The sequence below is a fragment of the Canis lupus genome, chromosome 13, assembly GCF_003254725.2.
Source record: "Canis lupus dingo isolate Sandy chromosome 13, ASM325472v2, whole genome shotgun sequence".
In the NCBI taxonomy this organism is placed as follows: domain Eukaryota; kingdom Metazoa; phylum Chordata; class Mammalia; order Carnivora; family Canidae; genus Canis; species Canis lupus.
In genome coordinates, this window is record NC_064255.1 from 62,999,266 (window position 1) to 63,024,325 (window position 25,060).

At 48.7% G+C, this 25,060-nt stretch overlaps 1 protein-coding gene across 3 annotated transcripts; it reads left to right on the forward strand.

Moving 5' to 3' along the window:
• The first annotated feature begins 2,607 nt into the window (after window positions 1-2,607).
• Window positions 2,608-17,039, forward strand: LOC112652263 (alveolar macrophage chemotactic factor-like). Of its 3 annotated transcripts, XM_025435773.3 has the most exons (4): window positions 2,670-2,864; window positions 3,005-3,137; window positions 3,257-3,340; window positions 3,693-4,979. In XM_025435773.3, exons 1-4 carry the CDS (start codon window positions 2,750-2,752, stop codon window positions 3,709-3,711), a joined length of 351 nt encoding a protein of 116 aa, XP_025291558.1. In that variant the 5' UTR covers window positions 2,670-2,749; the 3' UTR covers window positions 3,712-4,979. The 3 variants fall into 3 exon arrangements, with proteins under 3 accessions (XP_025291559.1, XP_025291558.1, XP_025291557.1); XM_025435774.3 differs by lacking the exons at window positions 3,257-3,340; window positions 3,693-4,979 and adding an exon at window positions 16,088-17,039 and having other exon boundaries at window positions 2,608-2,864; XM_025435772.3 differs by lacking the exons at window positions 2,670-2,864; window positions 3,005-3,137; window positions 3,257-3,340; window positions 3,693-4,979 and adding exons at window positions 15,013-15,274; window positions 15,611-15,746; window positions 16,088-17,039.
• The last annotated feature ends 8,021 nt before the right edge of the window (window positions 17,040-25,060 follow it).

Here is a 25,060-nt window from a genome sequence, read left to right on the forward strand (position 1 = left end):
TCCTATGGTTCTCGGTGGTGTCATTCTCAACTGCAGGGAGTCTTTGGACCATCCACATTGCTTTCTGTCTTTCCAAGAGGCCCACACCAGTGATGCCTAGACAGGAACTAGGCACAGGCAATGAGCCAGAATGATTTCAAAGGGAACCCAGGTTAAGTTATACATTGTTTCCTGGTTGGGGTAACCCAACAGCCTGCATCTACCGGGGACTTTCTATTACCTGCTTGCCAGCTGAAGAAATTTTTTTGCCTTATATTCTGTAAATAATCCATGGGTAGTTGATTCAGAATGCAAACCAGTGAGACATGCACAACTATAAGCGTGTCAGGAGGAACTGGAAATCACATCTCATGACACTTCTCTGATCTTACCATTTAGTGCCAAAGTAACTCATATATTCATTTATATTTAAATAGGTTATTTGGAACTAATCTAAACACACACACACACACCTCTAAATAACCTAAGTCATTAAGGTTTTTCACACAGTCTTATTATATTGTGGTTTATTTGCTGTGATTAAGTTGAATTTAATTGCCCAAGATTTTTAGTCACATTTTTGAAGTTTTGTTTTATTTACATCAGTGAGGATTACCTTTGTCTTTAGATGCATTCTAATGTCTAAAAAGTCAATATAATAAATCTGCAGGCAGGCTGTTTCCCCAGATTACCACTCCCTAGGAGGATGAAGAATTCTATTAGCTGAGTCAGGTATGATGCTGATGGTAGAAGGAAGCTGTGCAGAATAGAGAACTTTCCTTTTAGCTTCCCTCAAAGTGAGGCCAAACCTCCCAGCCCTCCTCAACTAGAGAATTTCTGAAGTTCCATTCCAGACTAAAAGTTCTAAAGGGTAATGAGACCTCTCCTTAATCACCAATGGGTTGATGTTCTGCCAAGCAAGATATGTGGAGGAGTCCATAAAACTCCCCACGGTCCTCAGGGACAAGGAAAGGAATTTCTTTTCACGACTGGCTTCCAGTCGCTGTCATGTTTATCCACTGCCTTTGCTGGCCTACTATGATATTGAGAACAATCCAGAAGAGGATCTACTCAGATGTCAGTGAAAGCAAGCCTGTGTGTCATTCCAGTATCATACTCATGCCTTCCAGAGAGTTAGATGTGTGAAAACCTGCCATTAAAATGTCAGTGTTAAAAAAATAAATAAATAAAAATAAAAATAAAATAAAATAAAATAAAATAAATAAAATAAAATAATAAAAACGTCAGTGTTCAGGCAGCCCAGGTGGCTCAGCGGTTTAGCACAGCCTTCAGCCCAGAGTGGGATCCTAGAGACCTGGGATCCAGTCCCACATTGGGCTCCCTGCATGGAGCCTGCTTCTCCCTCTGCCTATGTCTGTCTGTCTCTCTCTCTCTGTTTCTCTCATGAATAAATCTTAAATAAAATCTTAAAATAAAATAAATTGTCAGTATTCTATTTCCACAATTAAGAGAGAGAGGAGGAAGAGAGGTGGGGGAGCAGGAAGCTACCTCACCTGGCATCTTCAGGGGTCAGCTCTGGCCTCATTTGGATTAAAGTAGGCCTGTGGATTGACACAACCACTGATCGTGAAGGTAAATCACTCCAGAAACTTGTGTTTAATCACCTTTCCCTCCCATGAAGTTGAGCGAGGCTGGAGTGGGTGCTGTCTTGCTGCCAAATTGATTCAAATCCCTGGACAAAACTTCCAGAAGAGCTCCTCAAATTCATTAGCTCCCACAGCTTGTCCAAATTGGGTCAATTACACACCTGGCTAGAGTCTGGGGCCCTGGCTGGACCGGGCTCAGCCCCGACTCTGCTTCAATCTGTACTTACCACCCCCGTCACATCCCCCTCCCAAAAGAGCGACCTCTTCCAATTCCCCAGTGTATGGAACTGTGGAAGGCGAGGCATCCGCTTCCAGGGCAACTTGCTGAGTGATTTTTGAAGATTTTGGAAGACTACCTGGACATGGAGAAAATATCTTGGCCTTTAGAGCTAGCTGAAGGCCAAAGAATCCTAAGTTAACTCGAGAAACCTGCAATGACCTACCTGCAAGCAGAAGAGGAAAGACTTTCTGTCTAGAGCAGTTTTTTTCTTTTATTTATTATTTATGATAGTCACACAGAGAGAGAGAGAGAGAGAGGCAGAGACACAGGCAGAGGGAGAAGCAGGCTCCATGCACCGGGAGCCCGACGTGGGATTCGATCCCGGGTCTCCAGGATCGCGCCCTGGGCCCAAGGCAGGCGCCAAAGCGCTGCGCCACCCAGGACCCCTGTCTAGGGCAGTTGTGACCACAGCTCACATTTCCTGAACGGTGATGATGATGATGGTGATTGATTAGCAAGGTCGGTTAGACACTTTTCTGAAGTCAAACCTGTCCGTTTGATTCCAGGCTTCCCCCTTAGATGGAAACGAGGGGCTTGTCCCAAGGGCTCCGTCCCCAGGAGAAGTGGCCTTCGCTGACCCGGCTGGCCTCGGGGATGAACCCCCCGCGGGACCGCGCCCCACGCCGCGCGGAGCAGGCGGCCGCGAAGCCCAGCGCGCAGCTGGCACCGGCAGCTCCTCCCAGCCGCCCTCCCCCCACCCCCGGCTCCGCGGCTCAGCCCCTCCACCCCGCCCCCCGCATCCCGGGAACGTCCCAAGCATCCCCAAGCCGGGGTTTCGTGCAGATAAAAGGGGCGCGGAGGGCTCGAGGGAGCCGCAGTGCGCTGGAGCTCCGGCACCCCCTCCCCGCCTCTAGAGCCGCCCCGTGCAGCGCCCGTGGCCGCGATGAGCCTCCCGCCCGCCCGCGCCCCCCGCGCCCCCCGCGTCCCCCGCCTGCCGGGCTGGCTCTGCGCGCTGCTCCTGCTGCTGCTGCTGACGCCGCCGGGGCCCCTGGGCAGCGGTGAGAGCGCGCGGGGAGGGCGCGGGGAGGGCGCGGGGCGCTGGGGGCGCGGGGCTCTGGGGAGGGCGCGGGGCGCTGGGGAGGGCGCGGGGGGCGCGCGGGGCCCCGACCTGCCCTCCACGGCGTCTGTCTGTCCGCAGCGGGTCCCGTGGCTTCCATCGTGAGGGAGCTGCGCTGCGTGTGCCTGAGCACCACCCCGGGCATCCATCCCAGGATGATCGCTAAAGTGCAGGTGGTCGCCGCCGGCCCCCAGTGCCCGCGGGTGGAAGTCATGTAAGTCCCTGCGCGCTCGGCGACCCCCGCGACCTCCGGCGGAGAGAAGCGCCTCAGCCGGTCTTGGCCCTCGCGCCCCAAGGCTCATCCTTTGCTGTTGTTGTCGCCCTTTTCCGCAGAGCCACCCTGAAGAACAAGAGGGAGGTGTGCCTGGACCCAGAAACGCCTGCGCTGAAGAAGGCCATCCAGAAGATTCTGGACAGGTACACTGTGGCTTTGATCTTGGAGCTTGTAAATCTCTTTTGAGAGCGCAGACCTCACAAGATTTGTATTTTTCTTTCCCCCCTCTGCGTGGGATTTGCCTGCCACATTCCAGATCTCGCTTAGAATAAAAGACCTTCCAAGAGAGAGGGGGGAAGTTGTCCTGGAAGGTCGCATGTAATTGCCCGAGGGATTCCAGAGGGCTCGTCACGGAGAAGTATCTCGGTGGTTGATAAGGTCCTTGACACCACCCTTGGCTCCTTCCAGCGATCTTAAGCTCAGTGTTTTGAAAACAGGTTGGAGCAGACAGGAGGGTGGAAATCGGTTGAACTGCTGGGATTCTTTTCTCAACAGTGCGAGAAAAACGGATTAAGAGGAAGGACCACGCATTGGGAGAACTGCCCAGCGCCTTGGAAGTGCTCTCTGTGGGCCTGGGAGGCCGGGAAGACTGGAAGTGAGGCCGAGGTTCCGCGGACCAGCTACGCTTCTCCCCAAATTCCCCACTTTGGGGGAGGGGATGACCCATGTTTGTCCTTCCAGCTTAATACTCAGCTCGTGAAATATTTAACATGGTATTTATTTGCCGTTATTTTATCTGCCTTGCTATTGGAATCTTTGGCGATTGACTAAATTGTGAGTCAAGAATCAGTGGTTTCTAAGCTTTCAAGGTAACGACTTTATTTTTAGAATGCATTCCTTAGGATAGTGCTGAGAAGGCTGTGGATTTAATATGTGAATGATATTCCATTAGATGCAGTAGATGGAGATAAATTGTTATCTTCACTCCTCAGGAAATAGGAAATACTTTGGTATCGTTTCTTGGGGAATACGTTAGGAGGATGCGCTTGGCTCTGGGATGCTAAGTTATATTGCCTTAAAAAGCTGGTGTATCGTGCAGTTCTGTGTATAAATTATAGTTCCTTATTTAGAACTTTTAAACGTTTAAGTTCTATAAGGACTAATATAGTACTTTCCTATAATTTTAGACATCTGATGTCTTCTTAGTATGGCATAATGTCATGACTTACTCATTAAACGTTGATTTTATGGTGTGTATTAACCATTTTACTAGGAATACTATAATTCTAGTCACTAAGTATATGTTTTGGATAGAGGAAAAGCTAGGAAATAGGCAAATTCCCTATTTCTAGTTTTTATGGAAATGCATTATTTGCATTTTTTAGGAATAAAAGCAAATTTAACAATGATTTGTACTCAGCAAGTTTTGAAAATACATGTGAGCTATTTAAATGTAGATTCACATTTAATTTACAAAAAATATACATAGGTTAAGGATTTGATGATTTTGTTATAAGGATATTATCTATTATAATATATGCTATATTATCTATTATCACACTCACGGGGATGCCTGAGTGGCTTAGCAGTTAAGCGTCTGCCTTCGGCCCAGGGCGTGATCCTGGAGTCCTGGGATCGAGTCCCACATCGGGCTCCCTGCGTGGAGCCTGCTTCTCCCTCTGCCTGTGTCTCTGCCTGTCTCTCTGTGTCTCTCATGAATAAAATCTTAAAAAAAAAAATAAAAAAGACCTCAAGCTTACTATGTGAAAATAACTTTTTGTTGCGTGTCTCATTGGTTTATAGCACTTCTCTGGAAAAAAAAAAAAAGATTTATAAAATTTATTTTGGTTGTTTCTTCCTTCTTATACTATTACAAAGTTTCTATTGTCTTTAATTCCACATTATCTTAAAAATAACTATGCTACCTTCTGACCAGCAGAGAGGACCCTCATTTCCCAGGGCCATTGCATTAGTTCCACCTTTCTCCAAGCTTAGGCCCCTTCCAGTTACTCCTTCAGAGCCCCAACAGCCTTCAGGTTGTTTAGAAAACACAAATTTGGGATCCCTGGGTGGCTCAGCGGTCGTGATCCTGGAGTCCTGGGATCTAGTCCTGCATCGGGCTCCCTGCAAGGAGCCTGCTTCTCCCTCTGCCCATGTCTCTGCCTCTGTGTCTCTCATGAATAAATAAAATTGTTTTTAAAAAAAAGAAAGAAACCACAAATTTAAGGTAAGAGTTCCTTACCTTAAATTCTTAATGGGCTCCCTGTTTTCTAGACATATCACAGTTGCAAAGGATGGCAGATTGGATTCTGTCTCATGAGGCCACCCTTGCTGATTACTACTTCAATGTCCCATTTCCCCTGCATCCGTGCAAGTCAGGAACTCAGTCCCCTAACTGTGCGTGTTCTTTGCTGGGTCCACACCTTTGGTTGTGCTAGCACCTCTACCTGGAAGGGCCTTTTCACTTTCCGCCCATAGGAGGAAACTTGCTCATCCTTTAGAACTGACAGAACGTAAAGACTCCTAACTCTGGGAAACGAACTAGGGGTGGTAGAAGGGGAGGAGGGCGGGGGGTGGGAGTGAATGGGTGACGGGCACTAGGTGTTATTCTGTATGTTAGTAAATTGAACACCAATAAAAAATAAATTAAAACAAACAAACAAAAAAAAAGAACTCAGCTCAAGCAATGTTTCCTTCAGGAAATTTTCCATTGACACTCCAGGAGGAACTCCTGGTTTCCATTTTGCTGGCCTCCCAGCGTCTTCTAGGTATTTGAATTTCTTTGAATAGCAAATATTAGTATTGTGGGGGGTTTTGGTTTGTAGGCTTCATTATTCTACAAGTTCTCCCAGACCTCAGCCATATGTCATTTATCTCTGCCTCAGTACCTGAACACAGGGTGGCCTAATGAGTTCATAAAGTATCGTGAACCTCAGGTTACCAGGCTGTGTCCTAACATCAGTAACCTGCTCGACCGTGGTGGTGAAGAAGTTATAATTCCTTTATTCTCTTTCCTTCTTTTCATCTACAAGTAATCCAAAGACAGCTTTGGTAGGTTCAGTCCCCTCAACCAACGACAACCGCCTCTCACTTTTACCTGGCTAACTCCAGCCTTACTTCCAGATCAGTTTATCTGTCACCTAGGGCCTCACTGGTCGTTGCCCTTACCAGATGAAGGCCTCTTTTATATCCTCTCATATCATTTTGTTCCTTTCCTTTTATTTTTTTCTTTTTCTTTTTCTTTTTATTTTTTTTTTGTTCCTTTCCTTTTAATATTTTGTCACTGACATGACTGTAGAATCCACGGAGACATTATATACATGTGGTCATTTACTTAGTGTCTATCCAACTTCACTGTAAGCTGTATGAGGTCAGGTATATGCTGGTCACATTCATCTCTCTTTTTAGGACACTGCTTAGCACATAGTAGGTGCTTAAGCAGAAGAATGTTCCAAGCTAAATGAGACCCACTGTCTCTCAGGATCAAAACAATTTTGATAAAACTGGGTGGTTCAGTGGTTGAGCGACTGACTTTGGCTTAGGGCATGTTCCCGGGATCTTGGGATCAAGTCCCTCATTGGGCTTCCCACAGGGAGCCTGCTTCTCCCTCTGCCTCAATCTGTGTCTCTTATGAATAAACAAATTTTAAAAATCTTTAAAAACAAACAAACAAAAACTCCAGCAATTTCATGTAAATAGCTCATTCTTAGGAAAAGCAAGAAAATGGAAGGAAGGAAACTAATCCAATCGCTATGCATATATATACATACCTCAACTGGATTAATATATATGCTTATACTGACACATACGTATTTATTAGTACATACTAATGTATTATCAGCAAATCTATATCTAAATTATGTTACTCTACATCTTTTCATCTCTCCTTATATGTAAAATACCAATTAGATTCTTATGTTATTAACACATTAATTAATATAGTATATTAATTATAGCAATATTTCTATATGACAGAAAAAATGAAAAAAGACAGGAAGATAAAAAGATATGGAAAAATTCGGAGGTGATTTGCTGACAAAAGTTTTTAGCAGTAGAGAAAAGCACAAACTACCTCCAAATTTTTTAAAAGATCATTAAACTTCTGTGGTATCTTTTTACTTTCTCTAACGTTTTTCCTTTGAACCTATGAATCATACACTAGTATTAGGAAACCTAACAAAACAAGCCAAATTACCATAGATGTGCAGACTATAAATTTCAGTGTTTTAAACAATCTCTGATTTTTCGTATCAGCCCCAAAATACTCATTGAGTAAGTGCCTGACATTAATAAATGAAAGCATATTACATGTCCTTTGAAAAGGTGAAATGGATGTTCTGTGAAGAAATAAACATTGCTGATTACTTTTTTCTTTGTCATCATTCAAGACCTTTGTTTTTCCAGAAGCAAGATTTGTAGGTTTAGTTTGTTTACAGACCACAGAAGGAGTCCTCATTTGCAATTGTTTGCCATACTCATGTTATAATTCATTGTTATAAAAAAAAATAGATTATATCACTGAGGGATGCCTTCAGCTCAGCTCATGATCCTGGGGTTCTGGGATGGAGCCTCATTGGGCTTGGGGTATCTGCTTCTCCCTCACCCTCTGCCCCTCTCCCCCCAGGTTGTGCTCTCTCTCTCTCTGTCTCTCAAATAAATAAATAAAAACTTTTTTTAAACAAAGATTCTATCACTGAAATATATAACCTATCCAAGAACCTCAGTGACAGCTACTACTCACTAGCCCTACTATTACCATTGATCCTGCCACTAGCAAATTCAAGGATTAACATATTTGGGGAAAGTTAACCCAGTGAAGGTCTTCTAGGGATATACCTTATGTTTTCCTCATGTAAACTCCTAAACACTACATTCCTTCTGTTATCCACCTGAAACTGTCAGTTATGAAATCACTAGAACTTAAACAAAAGGTCAGCGAAAAGATCTGTTACTGCCCCAAACCAGACCATTTTCCATGTTTAATTAAGGCCTTTCATTTTACCACATTTTCCTGTTTGCGTCTGGGTGTGACACATTCACATAATCCTTCAATTCCTGAAGGTATGACAAGATCTATGATCAAATCTGACTCGTGGCTTTGTTATTCTATCATACTTTTAATTCTTATATAAGGAAAAGAATCGGTGTGGGTAACTCTCATGTTGTATGCGACTTCCAAAGTCCTTCCTGGGTGTTACAAATTGGGAAATTGACCACACAGAACGAGCACCTGGGGATTTGGACTTGCCTCCCCGGCTCCCCGGCTCCCGGGCTGAATCACCGGAGACAAGCAGAGTGCGCACGGTTCTGACTTGGGCTGACAGTCTCGGTTTGCTTTTACTCAGCAGAATTAGTATTATATTCCCGAAAAGGATTGTTCATAATGACATAGAAAGACCTAGAGTTTACGTGTAAAATTTTGTTTCCACAAAGTCTAGAGCTCCATTTCTTTTCTAAGATTTTATTTATTTGACACAGAGAAAGAGAGCACAAGCAGGAAGAGCGGCAGAGAGGGGCAGAGGGAGAAGCTGACTCCCCCAAGAGCAGAGAGCCCAACTTGGGGCAGGACCCCAAGACCTAAGATCAGGACCTGAGTGGAAGGCAGACCCTTAACCTACCGAGCCACCCAGGCGCCCCTTGAGTCTCGTCTCTTAGATATTGAAAAATTTCAAGAACCCCTTCCTCCTCTCAAAAATCCACATTCTCCATAGATGTGATTCTGCTGCCCCATCAGTGTGGGATGCTTGTTTTCTGACCCACCTCTAGGTTGAACAAAGAAAAAAACTGGCTAACCCGTTTCCAGCCAGGGAGGCCAGTGATCATTCTTGACCCTTTATGGTACAGTACAAAGTCAGAGTGATTGTGTTTCAAATCTCATTTTGAGCACTTCCAGCTATTTGACCTTGGCGATTTATTTAACATCTCCATTTTTCCGTTTTCTCATCTGTAAAATCTGTACAAAAATATCCAACTGACAGGCACCAAGGGCTAATCCTAGAACAAAGTAGACACTTGACAAATAGTTCCTCTCCCCTATTTCAAACTCAGAAAACTAGGGCCCTGTAGTTCAAATGCCATTATTTTTTCCCCAACAGTATCTATATTCTTTCTGTTGATGCATGAATGATTAATGTTTCGTGCACCTAAGAATTTGTTTCCACCAGTTTTTGTTTTTTTTTTAGGAAGGTTCTGGAAACAATGTATACATACTCTTTCTCTGTTTTCTGTCACTCATATGTTAGCATTACCAACATGTATGGTGTGTTTTCTTTCTTATAAATATTCATCCATCAATACCCATTTGTTGATAATCTTGTTAGGTACTCGACCGAGTCCAGGAGACTCATTATATGGAAATGACAAAAATGAGAAGCCTTCGGCCTTGAGGCCTTTTGGCAGCCAATATACTGAGTTCTCTCTGACAAAGCTTTACTTGGACGCTGAATGAAAAGGGACTAGCTGGGATCCCTGGTGGCTCAGCAGTTTAGCGCCTGCCTTTGGCCCGGGGCGTGATCCTGGAGTCCCGGGATGGGGTCCTGTGTCGGCCTGAAGCCTGCTTCTCCCTCTGCCAGTGTCTCTGCCTCTCTCTCTCTCTCTCTCTGTCTATCATGAATAAATAAATAAAATCCTAAAAAAAATAAGAAAGAAAGAAAGAAAGAAAGAAAGAAAGAAAGAAAGAAAGAGAAAGAAAGAAGAAAGAAAGAGAAAGAAAGAAAGAAAGAAAGAAGAAAGAAAGAAAGAAAGAAAGAAAGAAAGAAAGAAAAGGGACTAACTATTTTTCAAGAGGAAGGAAGAGTCTCTTAGGTGGGATTCCCTGGAATCCAACTCTGAGAGGACATTTGTGTGCAGGAAGTTTACTGAGGAGAGCTCTAAAAATTACCATCTGTCAGGAAGTAAAGAAACGGTGGGGGGGGGGGGTCGCAGGAAGGGCTGCTGTTAGGGCAGAAGATTCAGGGGACGCTCTGAGAAGCTCTGGGGCTGGGGTGGCCTTTCAGAGCTATTCTGAATTGAGGCAGGGGAGCAGGCCTCTGTCCCTACTGACCAGTGGTGGGATGCGGCTACCTCTGGGCAGATGTGCAGGCACAGCTTGGGGTGAGACAGTCCCCTCAGGCCCTGCGGCCCGTTCACAGCACTGGACCCCGCTCTGGTGCAGCACCTGAGAGAGGCTCCTGAAAGGGAACGACCTAGGAGGTGCATCCGGGCTTCAGGGCAGGGGAGGGGAGGGCAGGAGGGGAAGGAAAGGTCAGAGAAAGGGAGAGGCAGGGAGGAAAGGAGGGGTGATGGAGAGGGGGTGGAGTGCAGGGGGGGACAAGAAGGAGAGGATGGGAGGAGAAGGGATAGGAGGAGAGTCGAGGACTTGAGTCTTAAATTTTCTTTTTTCCTCTCTTTTCTTCTATCCTTTCCCTTCCCAGCTCTCCTGTCTCCTCCCTCCCTCCTCCTCTGTTTGCCTCCTTTCTACCTTCCTTCCAGCTCTTCACGCACTTCACTTCGGAGAAGAAAAATAATGCAACTTGACCGAGAAGAAGCAGGAGGATGAAGGTGCCCTGGCAGGAAGCTGGGCCCGCAGCCAGCCCAGGGCCCTCCCCGGCAGGGGTGGAGTCTCAGCCTCTCCAGGGGTCCTCACTACACCTGCTTAAGTGAGGTAGAAGAACCACTCATTAACGTACAGAATGATCAGAAATAGTAAAGTGTTGCTCTAAGCCACTAACTTTGGGATTGGCTTGTTACGTAAGAATATCATTGTACAGTTGATGTTCAGTGGGTGATAGTCATCAAACATAAAGATAAAGTGAAAATTCTCAGGCCTGCAAAACTTCGCAGGGAGTGAGCACCCGGGAAAGCCAGGCCACTCCGTTCTTCCCCATCCTCCTTCCTTCCCTCTGCCACCCTGCCCTCATTTCACCTCTGGGCAGTATCAGCCTCAAATGACTTGAGTGCCAGAGTAATCAAGGTCTGGATCATTCTTGTCAACTCAGAATGATACAGAAAACTTACTTAGTTTCAGCACATAGAGGAAATCTTTCACTGGCCAGTATTTTAATTTACTGTTTAAGGCACTTGAACAACAAGACCTAAAATTGCGTTCTCCCTAAGATCTTCTGTACCAATTGCTTTTATGATCAATTTTCAAACGATAGCTCATTTCTTTCATACTTGGGAGATGCCAGTTCAGAATCTTTTGTGTAGGACAGAGTTAATGTATGTCTTAACTTTCATGGATTATGCTCGTCCAATGTCTTTAGATCTTTTCTTTTAAAATAGCTAACAGATAAGTTGTTTTGAGCTGTAGAGAACTTGCTAGTTTCCTGAATGACTCTATGACTCTGCTATTTATACAATGACTTAAAGGAGAAAAGAGATAAAGAAACTCACCACAAAATGAAATGAAGAAATAAAACAGCATGACAATGTCAGGTTGATAAAAAGGCTGTCAAGTTTATTTTAAAACCTAAGAATCTTGACACTAATTTCCTAGCATTTGCTTAAACATACTATTTTGTATAAGCTGGCTTCTTTTGGTTGAATAACTGATTTCAAAATATCTTTTATAGTACAAGCAATAGCAGATTAGCATTGCTGTTCCCAGCGCTTTGCACGAATATTTGAGGTGTCACTTTTAAAAAAGAAATAGTTAAGTGACCAAGTCACACAACAAAGAGAACTTTTAAACACCTGGCACATAGTAGATACTTAATATTTATCGAATCAATGAAAACTAGCAAAATGTTACTTACCTCAAATGCCGACTAATAGGCTTGTGAAATTTTAATGACTCAAGAAATTTGTTAATGCTTCCTCATGAACCTTGCTGACAATGTGTCTTTTGTGACAAATTTGTTGATTAAGACAATGACTTAATGATACTCTGCTACGCGCCTACCTCTTTCCTGGTACTAAATGAACCAGGAAAGAAAGTTGGATCGTGTATCTCTGGGGGGAAATGTGTCGAGTGAAGCCAATAAATGCAGCAAACAATATGTTGGGGGATTTGGTGGATGGAAAAAGAAAGATACTATGATACTTTAAAAAAAAAATCAAAAAAAAAATAAAATAAAAATAAAAATAAAAAAAATAAAATAAAAAATCTTTGTATCTTGCTCTGGAAGTGGTTTCAGCTTACATGTGAATAAAAATATCTCTGACCTGAGAATTAATAACATTTCAATCACAATCATGAGGAAAGAGGATCAAGTCAGAGCTCAGGGAGAACTAGAAACCAGTCCACTCTCCTTACTCTGCTTCCTGCTCAGATCCTCTGCGCAATTCTCTCCACATCTGAGCTTTTTTCTTGAGCTTGTTTCTTAGACTATGAATTTCTGAGTTGGGAGAGCTGGAAAATCATTTTAAGATGTTCTACTGCTCAACTGGAAGTTACAAGAAGAAAACAAATGGGGTGAGAAAATGAAGAAATACAACTTACAAAACAGGGCTTAGGAACTTAAGGAGGTATCGTCAGTCAGTCAGTCACTGTTCCATAACGGGGAAATTGGCTTAAAAGTCAAAAAAAAAAAAAAAAAAAAAAGATTGGAAAAAATAATCGACTGTATTCATTCTTTTGATTAAAAAAAAGTAGTTTTGTACATTTGAATATTTTGAGAGTTTCTTTCAGAATTTTAAGGGTATAAAAGAGTAGGCAAAAAAAAAGGGAAGTTTAAATAATAATGTATAAGATTTGTACATAGTTGAATAAGAAGACAGTTTGAAGCCCGAACTCTATCCTTTATTCCCAGCTTTTAAATCATCTTTTTTTATCCTTTAGGTACTTGGGACCACGAGGAGTTCATTTTGAGGATTGTATCTGATTTAAAAAGAAAGAAGGGTGTCCGGGTGGCCGAGTGGGTGAAGCGTCTGTCTTCCTTTGGAGCAAGTGCTGATCCTGGAGCCCCAAATTGAGCCCCTTGAGTTGGGGGGGGGGGGTCCTGCTCAGTGGGGGGTCTGTTTCTCCTTCTCCCTCTGCCCCTCCCCCTGCTCCTTCTCTCTTTCTCAGTCTCTCCCTCACACACTCTCTCAAATAAATGAATGGAATCTTTAAAAGAAAAAAAAAGGAAAGAGAAACTTTCCTTCATCTGACACACAGCCATTAATTTACTCACGAACACTGTTGAGGACCTACTATGTATTGCATCATCCCACACACCTAAGGACAAAGCATTCCAAGAAAACTACGGCACGCCTCTGCTTGCTTGCTTCTTTTTTTTTTTTTTTTTAAGATTTTATTTATTTATTATTTACTCATGAGAGACACAGAGAGAGAGAGAGAGAGGCAGAGACACAGGCAGAGGGAGAAGCAGGCCCCATGCAGGGAGCCCGGCGTGGGACTGGATCCCGGGACCGCAGGGTCACGCCCTGGGCTGCAGGCAGCGCTAAGCCACTGAGCCACCGGGCTGCCCACGCCTCTGCTTTCAAAAGTGTACAGTCCACTCGAGGAAGCAGGTCGCATAGGATAAATAGAGATCCAGGCAATGATATACACAAGCCAGCCTTGTGATGTCTAAGTCTGCCTCCTGCATCTCTGCCGGGCTTTGTCTGTGTCATGTAGAGTTTGAGATCGACGCCCATAATCAGGGTCTGAGAATTGAGGAATAGAGATTTTATTGCAATTTTTAATACAGCAAAACTGGAAACACCCTTGAGGTCACCAATAAGAAATTGGACAAAGGATTGTCCCTGCCATAGAATGTCGTGCAGCCATTAAAAAGGATGCGGCAAAACTACATTGGGGTAGCATGAAAGAATGCCGAGGACACATTTTTGAAGGAGAAAAGCAGGCTATAAAATGATCCCATTTCTATCAAAAATTCTGTGTCTACCTCCACCTTATACATGCGTTTCTCTATGAATGATGTGTGTGTCTCTATGTAGATGCATGCATACATGTGTATATAAATGCAGATAGAATAGAAAACTAAAGCCAAATGGTTGCCAAAGGTTTCCTCTGGAAAGTGAGGATGTAGAATAATGGTGAAGAGAAACTTACACTTTTTTATTCCGCATACATCTGCAGTGTATGAATCTTTTATGATAAATTATATTACATATTTCCCTGTAATGTTAAAAATAAAAGAAAAAACAAATACGCCGAGTCTTGCTTTTTAAGGTAGGCTCAGATGGCAGAAATAAGCAGTTTATTTTATAACAGAAGGAAGGATGAGTTTGTTTCTCTTCTAGTTTCTGGATGAAATGATAAAAATAATAATAATAATAATACATTTGGGAAACAGAAAGCAGCCCATAAACTAATATGTGCAAGGCAAAGTGAGCCTTTTATGGCTATTAGCTCATATTTTAGCCACATACTACAAACAAATCCTAACATTTATCAACAACCAAGTTAGAACATCTGCCTTCCTTGGCAACCAGAGAGAGCCCCATATTTATGCTTTCAGATAGTCATAAAGTGTCTCATAAGCCTACCAATTGCCTGTAGGAGAGGCAGGGCATCATCTACACAGTTATACCCAGAAAATATGTGTAATACTTCAGTCTAGTTCTTTTTTTTTTTTTTAAAGATTTTATTTATTTATTCATAGACAGAGAGAGAGAGAGAGAGACAGGCAGAGGGAGAAGCAGGCTCCATGCAGGGAGCCCGATGTGGGACTCGATCCCAGGTCTCCAGGATCGCGCCCTGGGCTGAAGGCGGCGCTAAACCGCTGAGCCACCCAGGCTGCCCTTCAGTCTAGTTCTTACCTTCCTAAGCGGGAGGTAATATTTGTGTAGAGGAGATAGGGACTGAGAAAAGGAGAGGGAGGCTACAAAGGGAAGCAAAAATGAAATTTAGCAGGAACCCTGACCCGCCTGGTGTTTATCTGAGTTGGGCACAACTTGGCCACCATGTATCTCCATACACCCTCACTTCTCCTTCCCTATCTTTTTTCTCCTTACTAGCATTGAGGGAGCTTGTATAAAAGGCATCAGGAGAGCATGAAAAAGCACATTGTTGCAGACTCCTGGGCAGCAGTTTGCCCTCACTCTGAGGTCTCCTGCCTCTAGGAACAGCTGTAGCTTGGTCTTCCCCACCATGAACCTCAGACCTAAGGCCACCTCCTCCTGTACCAACGCCAGCACTCTCCAGGTCCTACGGGGGCTGCTGCTGCTGTCCCTGCTCCTGACTACACTCATCCCCACTGCTGGAGAAAGTAAGAGAAAGGCAGGAAAACTGAGGGTGGGGTGTCTGCTGCTCTGCAGCTGTGGTTGCTTCTGCTGCAGCAGTGTATGGGGGGAAAGCCTGCCCTGGTTCTCCTGGGGCTGGAGACGGTCTTTATACTGATGACTCTAAGTGGCGAGGTTGTGCTTCGTGGGCACTTAACAGGTGCCAGGCGCTCTGCTCAGGTACTTGACCGAAGGTTTGAAGATCATGTACACAGTGGCTCTAGGAGAGCCAGCTAACGAATAAGGGGACTAAGGAAACAAGTCAAGAGATAAGGTCTTCCCCATAATCGTGACCACTAATAGAGCCACATTTTCTACTCCAGCTAAGAGTGTGGACTGTGAGCGGTTCTTGGAACTTCGCTGCATGTGTACAAAGACTGTCTCTGGCATTCATCCAAGTAACATCCAAAACTTGGAGGTGCTCCGAGCAGGACCCCATTGTGCCAACGTCGAAGTGATGTAAGTCCTTGCTTCCATATCATTGTCTCATTGAGAGTTAGGGAAACCTATATTACCCCAGCCCCATGGATCCCTTCGGAGAGTCATGGCAGGATGCTCACACAGAATTCCTTTTTTTTTTTTTTCTTAAAATTTTATTTATTTTTTCATGAGAGACACACACACAGAGAGAGAGGCAGAGACACAGGCAGAGAGAGAGAGAAGCAGGCTCCATGCAGGGAGCCTGATGTGGGACTCGATCCTGGTACTCCAGGATCATGCCCTGGGCAGAAGGCAGGCGCCAAACTGCTGAATGAATATTCTCAGGCGTTGCTCACACAGAATTCCATTCCCTCTTTCAGAGCCATGCTGAAGAATGGGAAGAGAATCTGCCTGGACCCAGAAGCTCCCAAAATCAAGAGAATAGTCCAGAAAATTTTGGAAAGTGCTGAGAGAACGGCATGACCTGTTCTCGTTCTGTCAAACTCTTTTATCCCCCACGAATGGTAGGAGTTTAAAGGCTTGACTCTCTGGAGTTCTTATTTATCCAAAACACCTATTTGCATTGTATGAAACTTTGGATATGTTTTCTATTCTGCCTCAAAAAGTCGCATGGTATTCTGGGAAGGCTGGTTAATAGATGCAAAGAGAAGGCGACAATAAGCAAACTTACATTCGAAATATAGTGTATGGTTTATTCTCTAACTCTTGGTTAAACGTGGCCCCTTGCTTTGCGTTCCTTTATTTAAAATTGTCTTTTCAAATACTTGCATGTGTGTTAACTTAGCTGGTTGTACTTTACTAGTTAGACTAGCTATGCCCATGATGATTAACAGATTCCATAATGGTCAATGATATTAGGAATTGCACAGAGCCCAGAATAGAGCATTTGTTCAATAAGTGTTTGTTAATTAATTTAGGCACGTAATAGAGGTTTTCATTGTCTTAATCTTAGGATGTCTTCTTTCAAAGCATTTTCTGAAAGAGCTTTTAAGTGTTTATTTTAACCTTCAAACCCCAAAATAATAAAGTTGGATAATGTGAGTCTTATAAGCAGAGGTAATTTATTTTAAAAAGAATATATTTAATCCTAGTGGAATAAAAAATATATGATGAAAAACATTAATATTCTCTATTTTTAAAAACTTCAGTATTTTCAATAATAATACTAATAACAATACAGGTTCAGTATGGTGTTAAATGTTTTAACCAATCATGTTTCTATATATCTGTATTCACTTAATATCTGCCTGGTTACAATTTTAGTATTAGAATCAACCTTGTGAATGAGTGAAATAAAAAATGTAAACCTTACCGGACTTCTAATTACTATTTTATAGTCAACAGAACTTTCATTCTTTTTAAAATTGTTTTCATTTGAATATAGTTGACACCCAATGTTGCATTCATTTCAGCGGAGTGATTACACTTCCCAGTACCTTATGCCGTGTGCACAAGTACCATCTGTGATGTTATGACACTGTTACAACATTATTACGACATCATTGACTATATTCCCTATGCTGTGTCTTTTGTTCCAATGGTCTACTCACTCCATAACTGGAAGCCTCTACTTCCTGTCCCCCTTCATCTGCTTTGCCCATTCTCTTCCCCTTCCCTCCGGTATTTCTAAATCCCTTAAATTTACACCCACACTATTCTCACACAAGTGTTAACAGGAAATCAAAATCTGTTATTGCTTTGTTGTCATATATTAATTTTAACAGAATTGTTGGAGGAAAAATGCCTTAATTGCCTTTTTTTTTTTACACCTCAGCATTCCACAGTATAGCAAGCAAAATGACTAGTTGATGATTTGTGTCATTTTAAATGTATTATAATAACAGCTGAACTTTATTGATAAGTTTCAATATACCAGGCATATTGAGTGTTCTGTAAGAACGAATTAAATAATTCTCACAAGATAGCTGTGATCTGGTTAAGAGGACATCCTCTGCAGAGAGAATAATTGGATCAATAACTCTACCACTTGCTAGCTGTGTGACTTTGGGAAAGTTGCACAACCTTTCTGTGCCTTAGTTTCTTCATTTCTAAAAGGGGATAATAGCATTATTTATCTCACACAGTTGATGTGAAAATTAAGAGTTAATAAATTCAAAGGGCTAGAAGTAATGCATATCACATTAGAGCCCATATATAAATGGGTAACTATTTGTTTTTATTACTATTAGCATCCCAGATGTTATAGGGAAGAAAACTAAAGTTCAAAAAGATTAGGAAATTTCTTTCAAGGTCAGATAACTAAGTAGGTGACAGAGTGGGGGTTTGAAACTCTGCTTTTAACCACCACACCACTCTCCTTGATTCTTCTTTCTCTAGTAGAGATTACATTATATATCACGCAATGTCACTGGCAAACAAAATAGGACCTGATCGTAATAAGTAGCATACTGTGATGATTATAGTAGAAGAAATAAGGTCATCAACCCCAACCTCTGGGTGGATTTTGGGGAACATTCATGTATTAAGCATTTAGTTTACAAATTTCATATACTAAGATCTCTTTTTATTATCTTCTCATCATAGGCTCAGTAACTTAAAATGTTTTGTCTACAAAATAAATGTATTTGTTAATAGCTAACAATTGTGTGTGTGTATATATATATATGACATATACATGTAACAAAGCAGTAAATGGGGATTGCAGTCATTTTCATTAGCTTTTCTCCAATAAATCAAAATAGTTCAGACATCTCATTCATTTCTATAGTGGTTTCCTACTGAAATCCAACAGCGCCAGCTCCTGAGACATGACAGTTTTTTCACTGCTATACCTCCTAAGATGGAGATGTCTTTTATTTTAGTGTACACATGTTAAACTGTTTCATTTAATGCAGAGAAAGAATAATTTAATTGCCGCTTACTACTTCCTGCAAATACTGAAATCCATGGGTAAGTTTGCACAAATCCAGTATCCCTCCCATTCACATCCCAAACCATCCCTTCTGTCCGCTCCCTCTGCCAAGAAGCCTATTTGGGATCTCAAGTTTTGATGCAATAAACTTGTCAAATTTATAGCATATTCTGTATTAGCCATTGCTTTGGATGCTGGATATTCAAAAAATGTAAGTCACAGAGAATTGTCCTTGAAGAGATCACTGTCTAGTAGGAGAGGCAGTTAGGTTGAAAAATCATCACAACCATGCGAGACACATACTAAAATAGAGACATGCTCCAGCTGCATGACGAAACAGACACATAAACAAGTCAAAGCCTCAGCAGCATCATTGACAAAATTTACTATCTTCATGAATATAGTACTTTATATCAAGTCCCTACCCAGGTGCTAGAATAGTGATAAATGTTATGATCTAAACACTTTCAAACACCCACACACATGCGTATACATGTGTGTATAATGTACATATGTGCAGGGCACCTGGGTGGCACAGTCGGTTAAGCATCCAACTCTGATTTTGCTCAGGTCACGATCTCAGGGGTTGTGGGATGGAGCCCCACATCAGGCTCTACACTCAGCAGGGAGTCTGCTTGAGATTTTTCTCTCTCCTCTGCCCCTCCCCCTGCTCATGTGTGCTCTCTCTCTCTCTCTCTCTCTCTAAAATAAGTAAATAAAATGTACACGTGTGCACTTTTGGAAGATCTGTGAGAAATCGCAAATACATAGGGTGCTACAAAACACAACAGGGAACACAATTAGAGGTAGCTGTTAGGAAAGGCCTCTTGGAGGAAGTGATGTTGGGCTGACACTAGAAATTCAAAAAGGACTTGGTCAGCGGATAGGCAGGCCGTGTGTGGGACACTAAGAGAAGGAACACTGTAGGCCCAGGAAGCAAGCTGCACACCCCTGCAGAGGTCTGGTCCTGATGAGCAGTAAAAAGCCAGCCAGGTCCATGCAATGGGCTACTGATGCCCTTCCCACTGCTAATCAGTGTGAGAGAAAGCTTTTGGCTTTGAGACGACGGTGTACCTTGCCCTAATCGAGAGCCCAAGTCATCCTTTTTCAGGAAAGGGAAGATGGTTCATATTGATCCCTTGACCTTTCCTGTGTGGGATTCTGTTGCATATGCTCCATTCACTCTTCTGAATCTTCTCCACGCGCCACTCCCTGGTGCTCTGTGTCCTTCTGAGAGCATCATTGCTCTGGCCGACAGCACAGCCTGCCTTAAACTGATGCCCAGTCCTGGTCCAGGTCACAGCAGGCCTGCGAACTCCCCTTCTTCATCTCATTTCTGGGCCCAGACCAATGGAGATACATCTAAGCACCAAGTTTCTACAGAAAGAAGGCACTCAGATATGACTCTTACAATTTTCCTCAGAGTGAGAGGATAGATGAGGATGAACAGACTTTGCTCCCTAGACTTTATCGGGTGAAGGCGGGTAGGGCGGCGGAGATTCTGTACAGGAGAGACTGAGGGAGGCTTCCACAACCGGGGCAGATTCAGAACTAAGTCATCATCTAAAGGGCACGTTCAGGGCAGCCCGGGGGGCTCAGCGGTTTAGCGCGGCCTTCGGCCCAGGGCGTGATCCTGGAGACCCGGGATCGAGTCCCAGGTGGGCTCCCTGCATGGAGCCTGCTTCTCCCTCTGCCTGTGTCTCTGCCTCTCTCTGTGTGTCTATGAATAAATAAATAAAATCATAAATAAATAAAGACCACATTCGACTTTTTACCAGCCAGGGAACAACTGCTAAGGACACACCTGTAACCGACACAGCCGCCACACCCACCTGAGCGGCGATCTGTAGCAGAGGCAGGTGGGAAGGTGCGGTTCTTCCGTGGGGGTCGGGAGGGGGCGAAGGTGGCAGCTCTAGAAGGTCTGAACGCTGTAAGGTCAAGCGCTGTTGCTGACGGCGCCGTGAATTCGGGCGGGGGTGGCCGGGGACCCCGCTCCCAGGTCCGGCGCCCCCCAGTCGTGGCTGGCCAGGGCCCAGCTCTTCCGTGGAGTGTCCCGGCCCCCGCCCCGAGCTCCCGGACAGGCGGACAAGACAGGCCAGGCCGGGACGGTGTCGGGACAGTGTCGGGAGCCCCGCCCGCCCCCGCCCGCCGCCGCCCTGCTGGCACCTGCCCCGCCCGAGCCCCCGGCGGCCTCCCGCGCCCCCAGACCCAGATGGCCCGGCTGCCCCGGGGCCCTCCCTGGAGGTGGGAGCCGGCGGGGCCCCGGGCTCGGCAGCCCCACAGCCCCCCGCCCGGCCCGGCCCCTCGGCCCCTGGCGCTGCTCTGGGGGCGGAGGGTTTGCGGGTGAGCAGGAGAGCCGGGGAGGGCAGGGCCAGGGCGCCCCGAGGTGAGCTCGGGGCCACCGGGCCGCGCCGCCCTCCGCGCTCAGCGGCCCCCGAACCAGAGGACCGCGGCCCAGGGGCCCCCAGGCACGTCCGCGGCCCGGAGGGGACCCGCCCTCGAGCCACTGCCCCCCCACCCCCCGGTGATGGGAGGCCTGGAGCTCGCGGCTTGGCGCTGCCCACCCGCCCCCTCCTGCGCGCCCCGGCCCCTCACCCCGCCGGCCCCACCCCTGGTCACCCTCCTTGCCCCCTTCACCCCGCCCCGCCCCACCCCTGATCACACCACCCCGCCTCCTCCCCCTCCACCCCCCCCCCCGCCTCCTCCCCCCTCCACCCCCCCCCCCGCCTCCCTCCTCCACCCCGCCCTCCCCACCCTGGTCACCCCCCCCCGCCTACTCCCCCCTCCCACCACCCCGCCCGCCCACCCCTGGTCACCCCCCCCCCCCCTGCCTCCTCCCGCCTCCACCCGCCCGCCCCACCCCTGATCACCCCCCTCGCCTCCTCCCCCCTCCACCCCGCCTCCCCACCCCTGGTCACCCGCCCCCCGCCCCTCGCCCCCTTCACCCCGCCCGGCCCCACCCTGATCACCCCCCCCGCCTCCTCCCCCCTCCACCCCGCCCCGCCCACCCCTGATCACCCCCCCCGCCTCAGCCCCCTTCACCCCGCCCGCCCCACCCCTGATCACCCCCCCCCGCCTCTCCCCCCTCCACCCCGCCCGCCCCACCCCTGATCACCCCCCCCCGCCTCATGCCCCCTTCACCCCGCCCGCCCCACCCCTGATACCGCCCCCCCGCCTCCTCCCCCTCCACCCGCCGCCCACCCCTGATCACCCCCCCCCGCCTCCTCCGCCTCCACCCCGCCCGCCCACCCCTGATCACCCCCCCTCGCCTCCTCCCCCCTCCACCCCGCCCTCCCCACCCCTGGTCACCCCGCCCCCCGCCCTCCTGCCCCCTTCACCCCGCCCGCCCCACCCCTGATCACCCCCCCCCGCCTCCTCCCCCCTCCACCCCGCCCGCCCCCACCCCTGATCACCCCCCCCCCGCCTCATGCCCCCTTCACCCCGCCCGCCCCACCCTGATCACCCCCCCGCCTCCTCCCCCCTCCACCCCGCCCCGCCCACACCCTGATCACCCCCCCGCCTCCTCCCCCCCTCCACCCCGCCGCCCCACCCCTGATCACCCCCCCCCCGCCTCCTCCCGCCTCCACCCCGCCCGCCCCACCCCTGATCACCCCCCTCGCCTCCTCCCCCCTCCACCCGCCCTCCCCACCCCTGGTCACCCCGCCCCCCGCCTCCTGCCCCCTTCACCCCGCCCGCCCCACCCCTGATCACCCCCCCCCGCCTCCTCCCCCCTCCACCCCGCCCGCCCCACCCCTGATCACCCCCCCCCGCCTCATGCCCCCTTCACCCCGCCCGCCCCACCCCTGATCACCCCCCCCCCCGCCCTCCTCCCCCCCTCCACCCCGACCCGCCCCACCCCTGGTCACTCCCCCGCCCTCCTGCCCCTTCACCCCGCCCGCCCCACCCCTGATCACCCCCCCCGCCTCCTCCCCCCTCCACCCCGCCCTCCCCACCCCTGATCACAACCCCCGCCTCCTCCCCCCTCCACCCCGCCCGCCCCACCCCTGATCACCCCCCCCGCCTCCTCCCCCCTCCACCCCGCCCGCCCCACCCCTGATCACACCCCCCGCCTCCTCCCCCCTCCACCCCCCCCCCGCCTCCTCCCCCCTCCACCCCCCCCCGCCTCCTCCCTCCTCCACCCCGCCCTCCCCACCCCTGGTCACCCCCCCCCCGCCTACTCCCCCCTCCACCCCGCCCGCCCCACCCCTGGTCACCCCCCCCCCTGCCTCCTCCCGCCTCCACCCCGCCCGCCCCACCCCTGATCACCCCCCCTCGCCTCCTCCCCCCCTCCACCCCGCCCTCCCCACCCCTGGTCACCCCGCCCCCCGCCTCCTGCCCCCTTCACCCCGCCCGCCCCCACCCCTGATCACCCCCCCCGCCTCCTCCCCCCTCCACCCCGCCCGCCCCACCCCTGATCACCCCCCCCCCGCCTCATGCCCCCTTCACCCCGCCCGCCCCACCCCTGATCACCCCCCCCCGCCTCCTCCCCCCTCCACCCCGCCCCGCCCCACCCCTGATCACCCCCCCCCGCCTCATGCCCCCTTCACCCCGCCCGCCCCACCCCTGATCACCGCCCCCCCGCCTCCTCCCCCTCCACCCCGCCCGCCCCACCCCTGATCACCCCCCCCCCGCCTCCTCCCGCCTCCACCCCCGCCCGCCCCACCCCTGATCACCCCCCTCGCTCCTCCCCCCCTCCACCCCCCGCCCCTCCCCACCCCTGGTCACACCCCGCCCCCCGCCTCCTGCCCCCCTTCACCCCGCCCCGCCCCACCCCTGATCACCCCCCCCCGCCTCCTCCCCCCTCCACCCCGCCCGCCCCACCCCTGATCACCCCCCCCCCCGCCTCATGCCCCCTTCACCCCGCCCGCCCCACCCCTGATCACCCCCCCGCCTCCTCCCCCCTCCACCCCGCCCGCCCCACCCCCTGATCACCCCCCCGCCTCCTCCCCCCTCCACCCCGCCCGCCCCACCCCTGATCACCCCCCCCCGCCTCCTCCCGCCTCCACCCCGCCCGCCCCACCCCTGATCACCCCCCTCGCCTCCTCCCCCCTCCACCCCGCCCTCCCCACCCCCTGGTCACCCCGCCCCCCCGCCTCCTGCCCCCTTCACCCCCGCCCGCCCCACCCCTGATCACCCCCCCCGCCTCCTCCCCCCTCCACCCCGCCCGCCCCACCCCTGATCACCCCCCCCCCGCCTCATGCCCCCTTCACCCCGCCCGCCCCACCCCTGATCACCCCCCCCCGCCTCCTCCCCCCTCCACCCCGCCCGCCCCACCCCTGGTCACTCCCCCGCCTCCTGCCCCCTTCACCCCGCCCGCCCCACCCCTGATCACCCCCCCGCCTCCTCCCCCCCTCCACCCCGCCCTCCCCACCCCTGATCACAACCCCCGCCTCCTCCCCCCTCCACCCCGCCCGCCCCCACCCCTGATCACCCCCCCGCCTCCTCCCCCCCCTCCACCCCGCCCGCCCCCACCCCTGATCACCCCCCCGCCTCCTCCCCCCTCCACCCCGCCCGCCCCACCCCTGGTCACTCCCCCGCCTCCTGCCCCCTTCACCCCGCCCCGCCCCACCCCTGATCACCCCCCCGCCTCCTCCCCCCCTCCACCCCGCCCGCCCCACCCCTGATCACCCCCCCCCCGCCCTCCCTTCACCCGGTGCCTAATCCTATGCCTAAATCCATCCCCTGAACGACGCGTCCTTCCCTGGCAGAGCCTCGCTGAAGAATGGGAGGAAAATCTGCCCGGACCGACCGCCCCCCTGGATAGGAAAATAATCAGGAAGCTTTTGAGGAGCCTCCCAGTTGCCTGATGCTGTACCTTTGCGCGGAGGCTTTTCTGTTTTCGTTTTCTCATCAGTCACCCAACTGTGGGGAAATCGTCTGATGTTTTTATTATCCTTCAAGCGCTAAATAAATAAAATAAATCGACTTGCGGTACAAACGGTTTCTTATTAGAGCAAAGAAATAGCGTCAGCTTGCCATAATTTCATTTAAAAACAATTCCAGAATTTTAAGCAAAAATACATTTGAAGGAAAGTCTAATTTAACAAAGACTGGCTTCACTTGGTGTTTTGCGTTGACTGACACACATCTGCGCATTGATATTAATCACACTTAGACGCTACTGGCTTTTTAAAATTAATCAGACTCTGCTTTTATCCCCTTTAGATTTACACTCTATTCTAGGATTAGGAGAATTAATGAAAATAAAACTAGGATTCTCTACTACTTAACAGAAATATATGTATGCTCTCCAAAGAATCATATTAAAACATTTTACTCTTTATTGGTAACATTGAGATTTCACCAAGGTGAAATGTTAAAAATGGTTCCTATGCCCACACTATTGCCTCTAGTGAATCCTGCCTTTGGCAAATCCGCAGAACTGGTTCTTACTACATTTCATTCACACACCAGGCACGTCGCTCTAAGCCTGCAAGTGTCTTGAAGAGACTTTTCCTTG

Excerpts from the sequence above, each read along its gene's own strand:
- LOC112652263 (XM_025435772.3), top strand. The coding sequence starts at position 15,157 with ATGAACCTCAGACCTAAGGCCACCTCCTCCTGTACCAACGCCAGCACT. Across the intron at positions 15,275-15,610 it reads CATCCCCACTGCTGGAGAAA|CTAAGAGTGTGGACTGTGAG; the intron begins GTAAGAGAAAGG and ends TTTCTACTCCAG. Across the intron at positions 15,747-16,087 it reads TGTGCCAACGTCGAAGTGAT|AGCCATGCTGAAGAATGGGA; the intron begins GTAAGTCCTTGC and ends TCCCTCTTTCAG.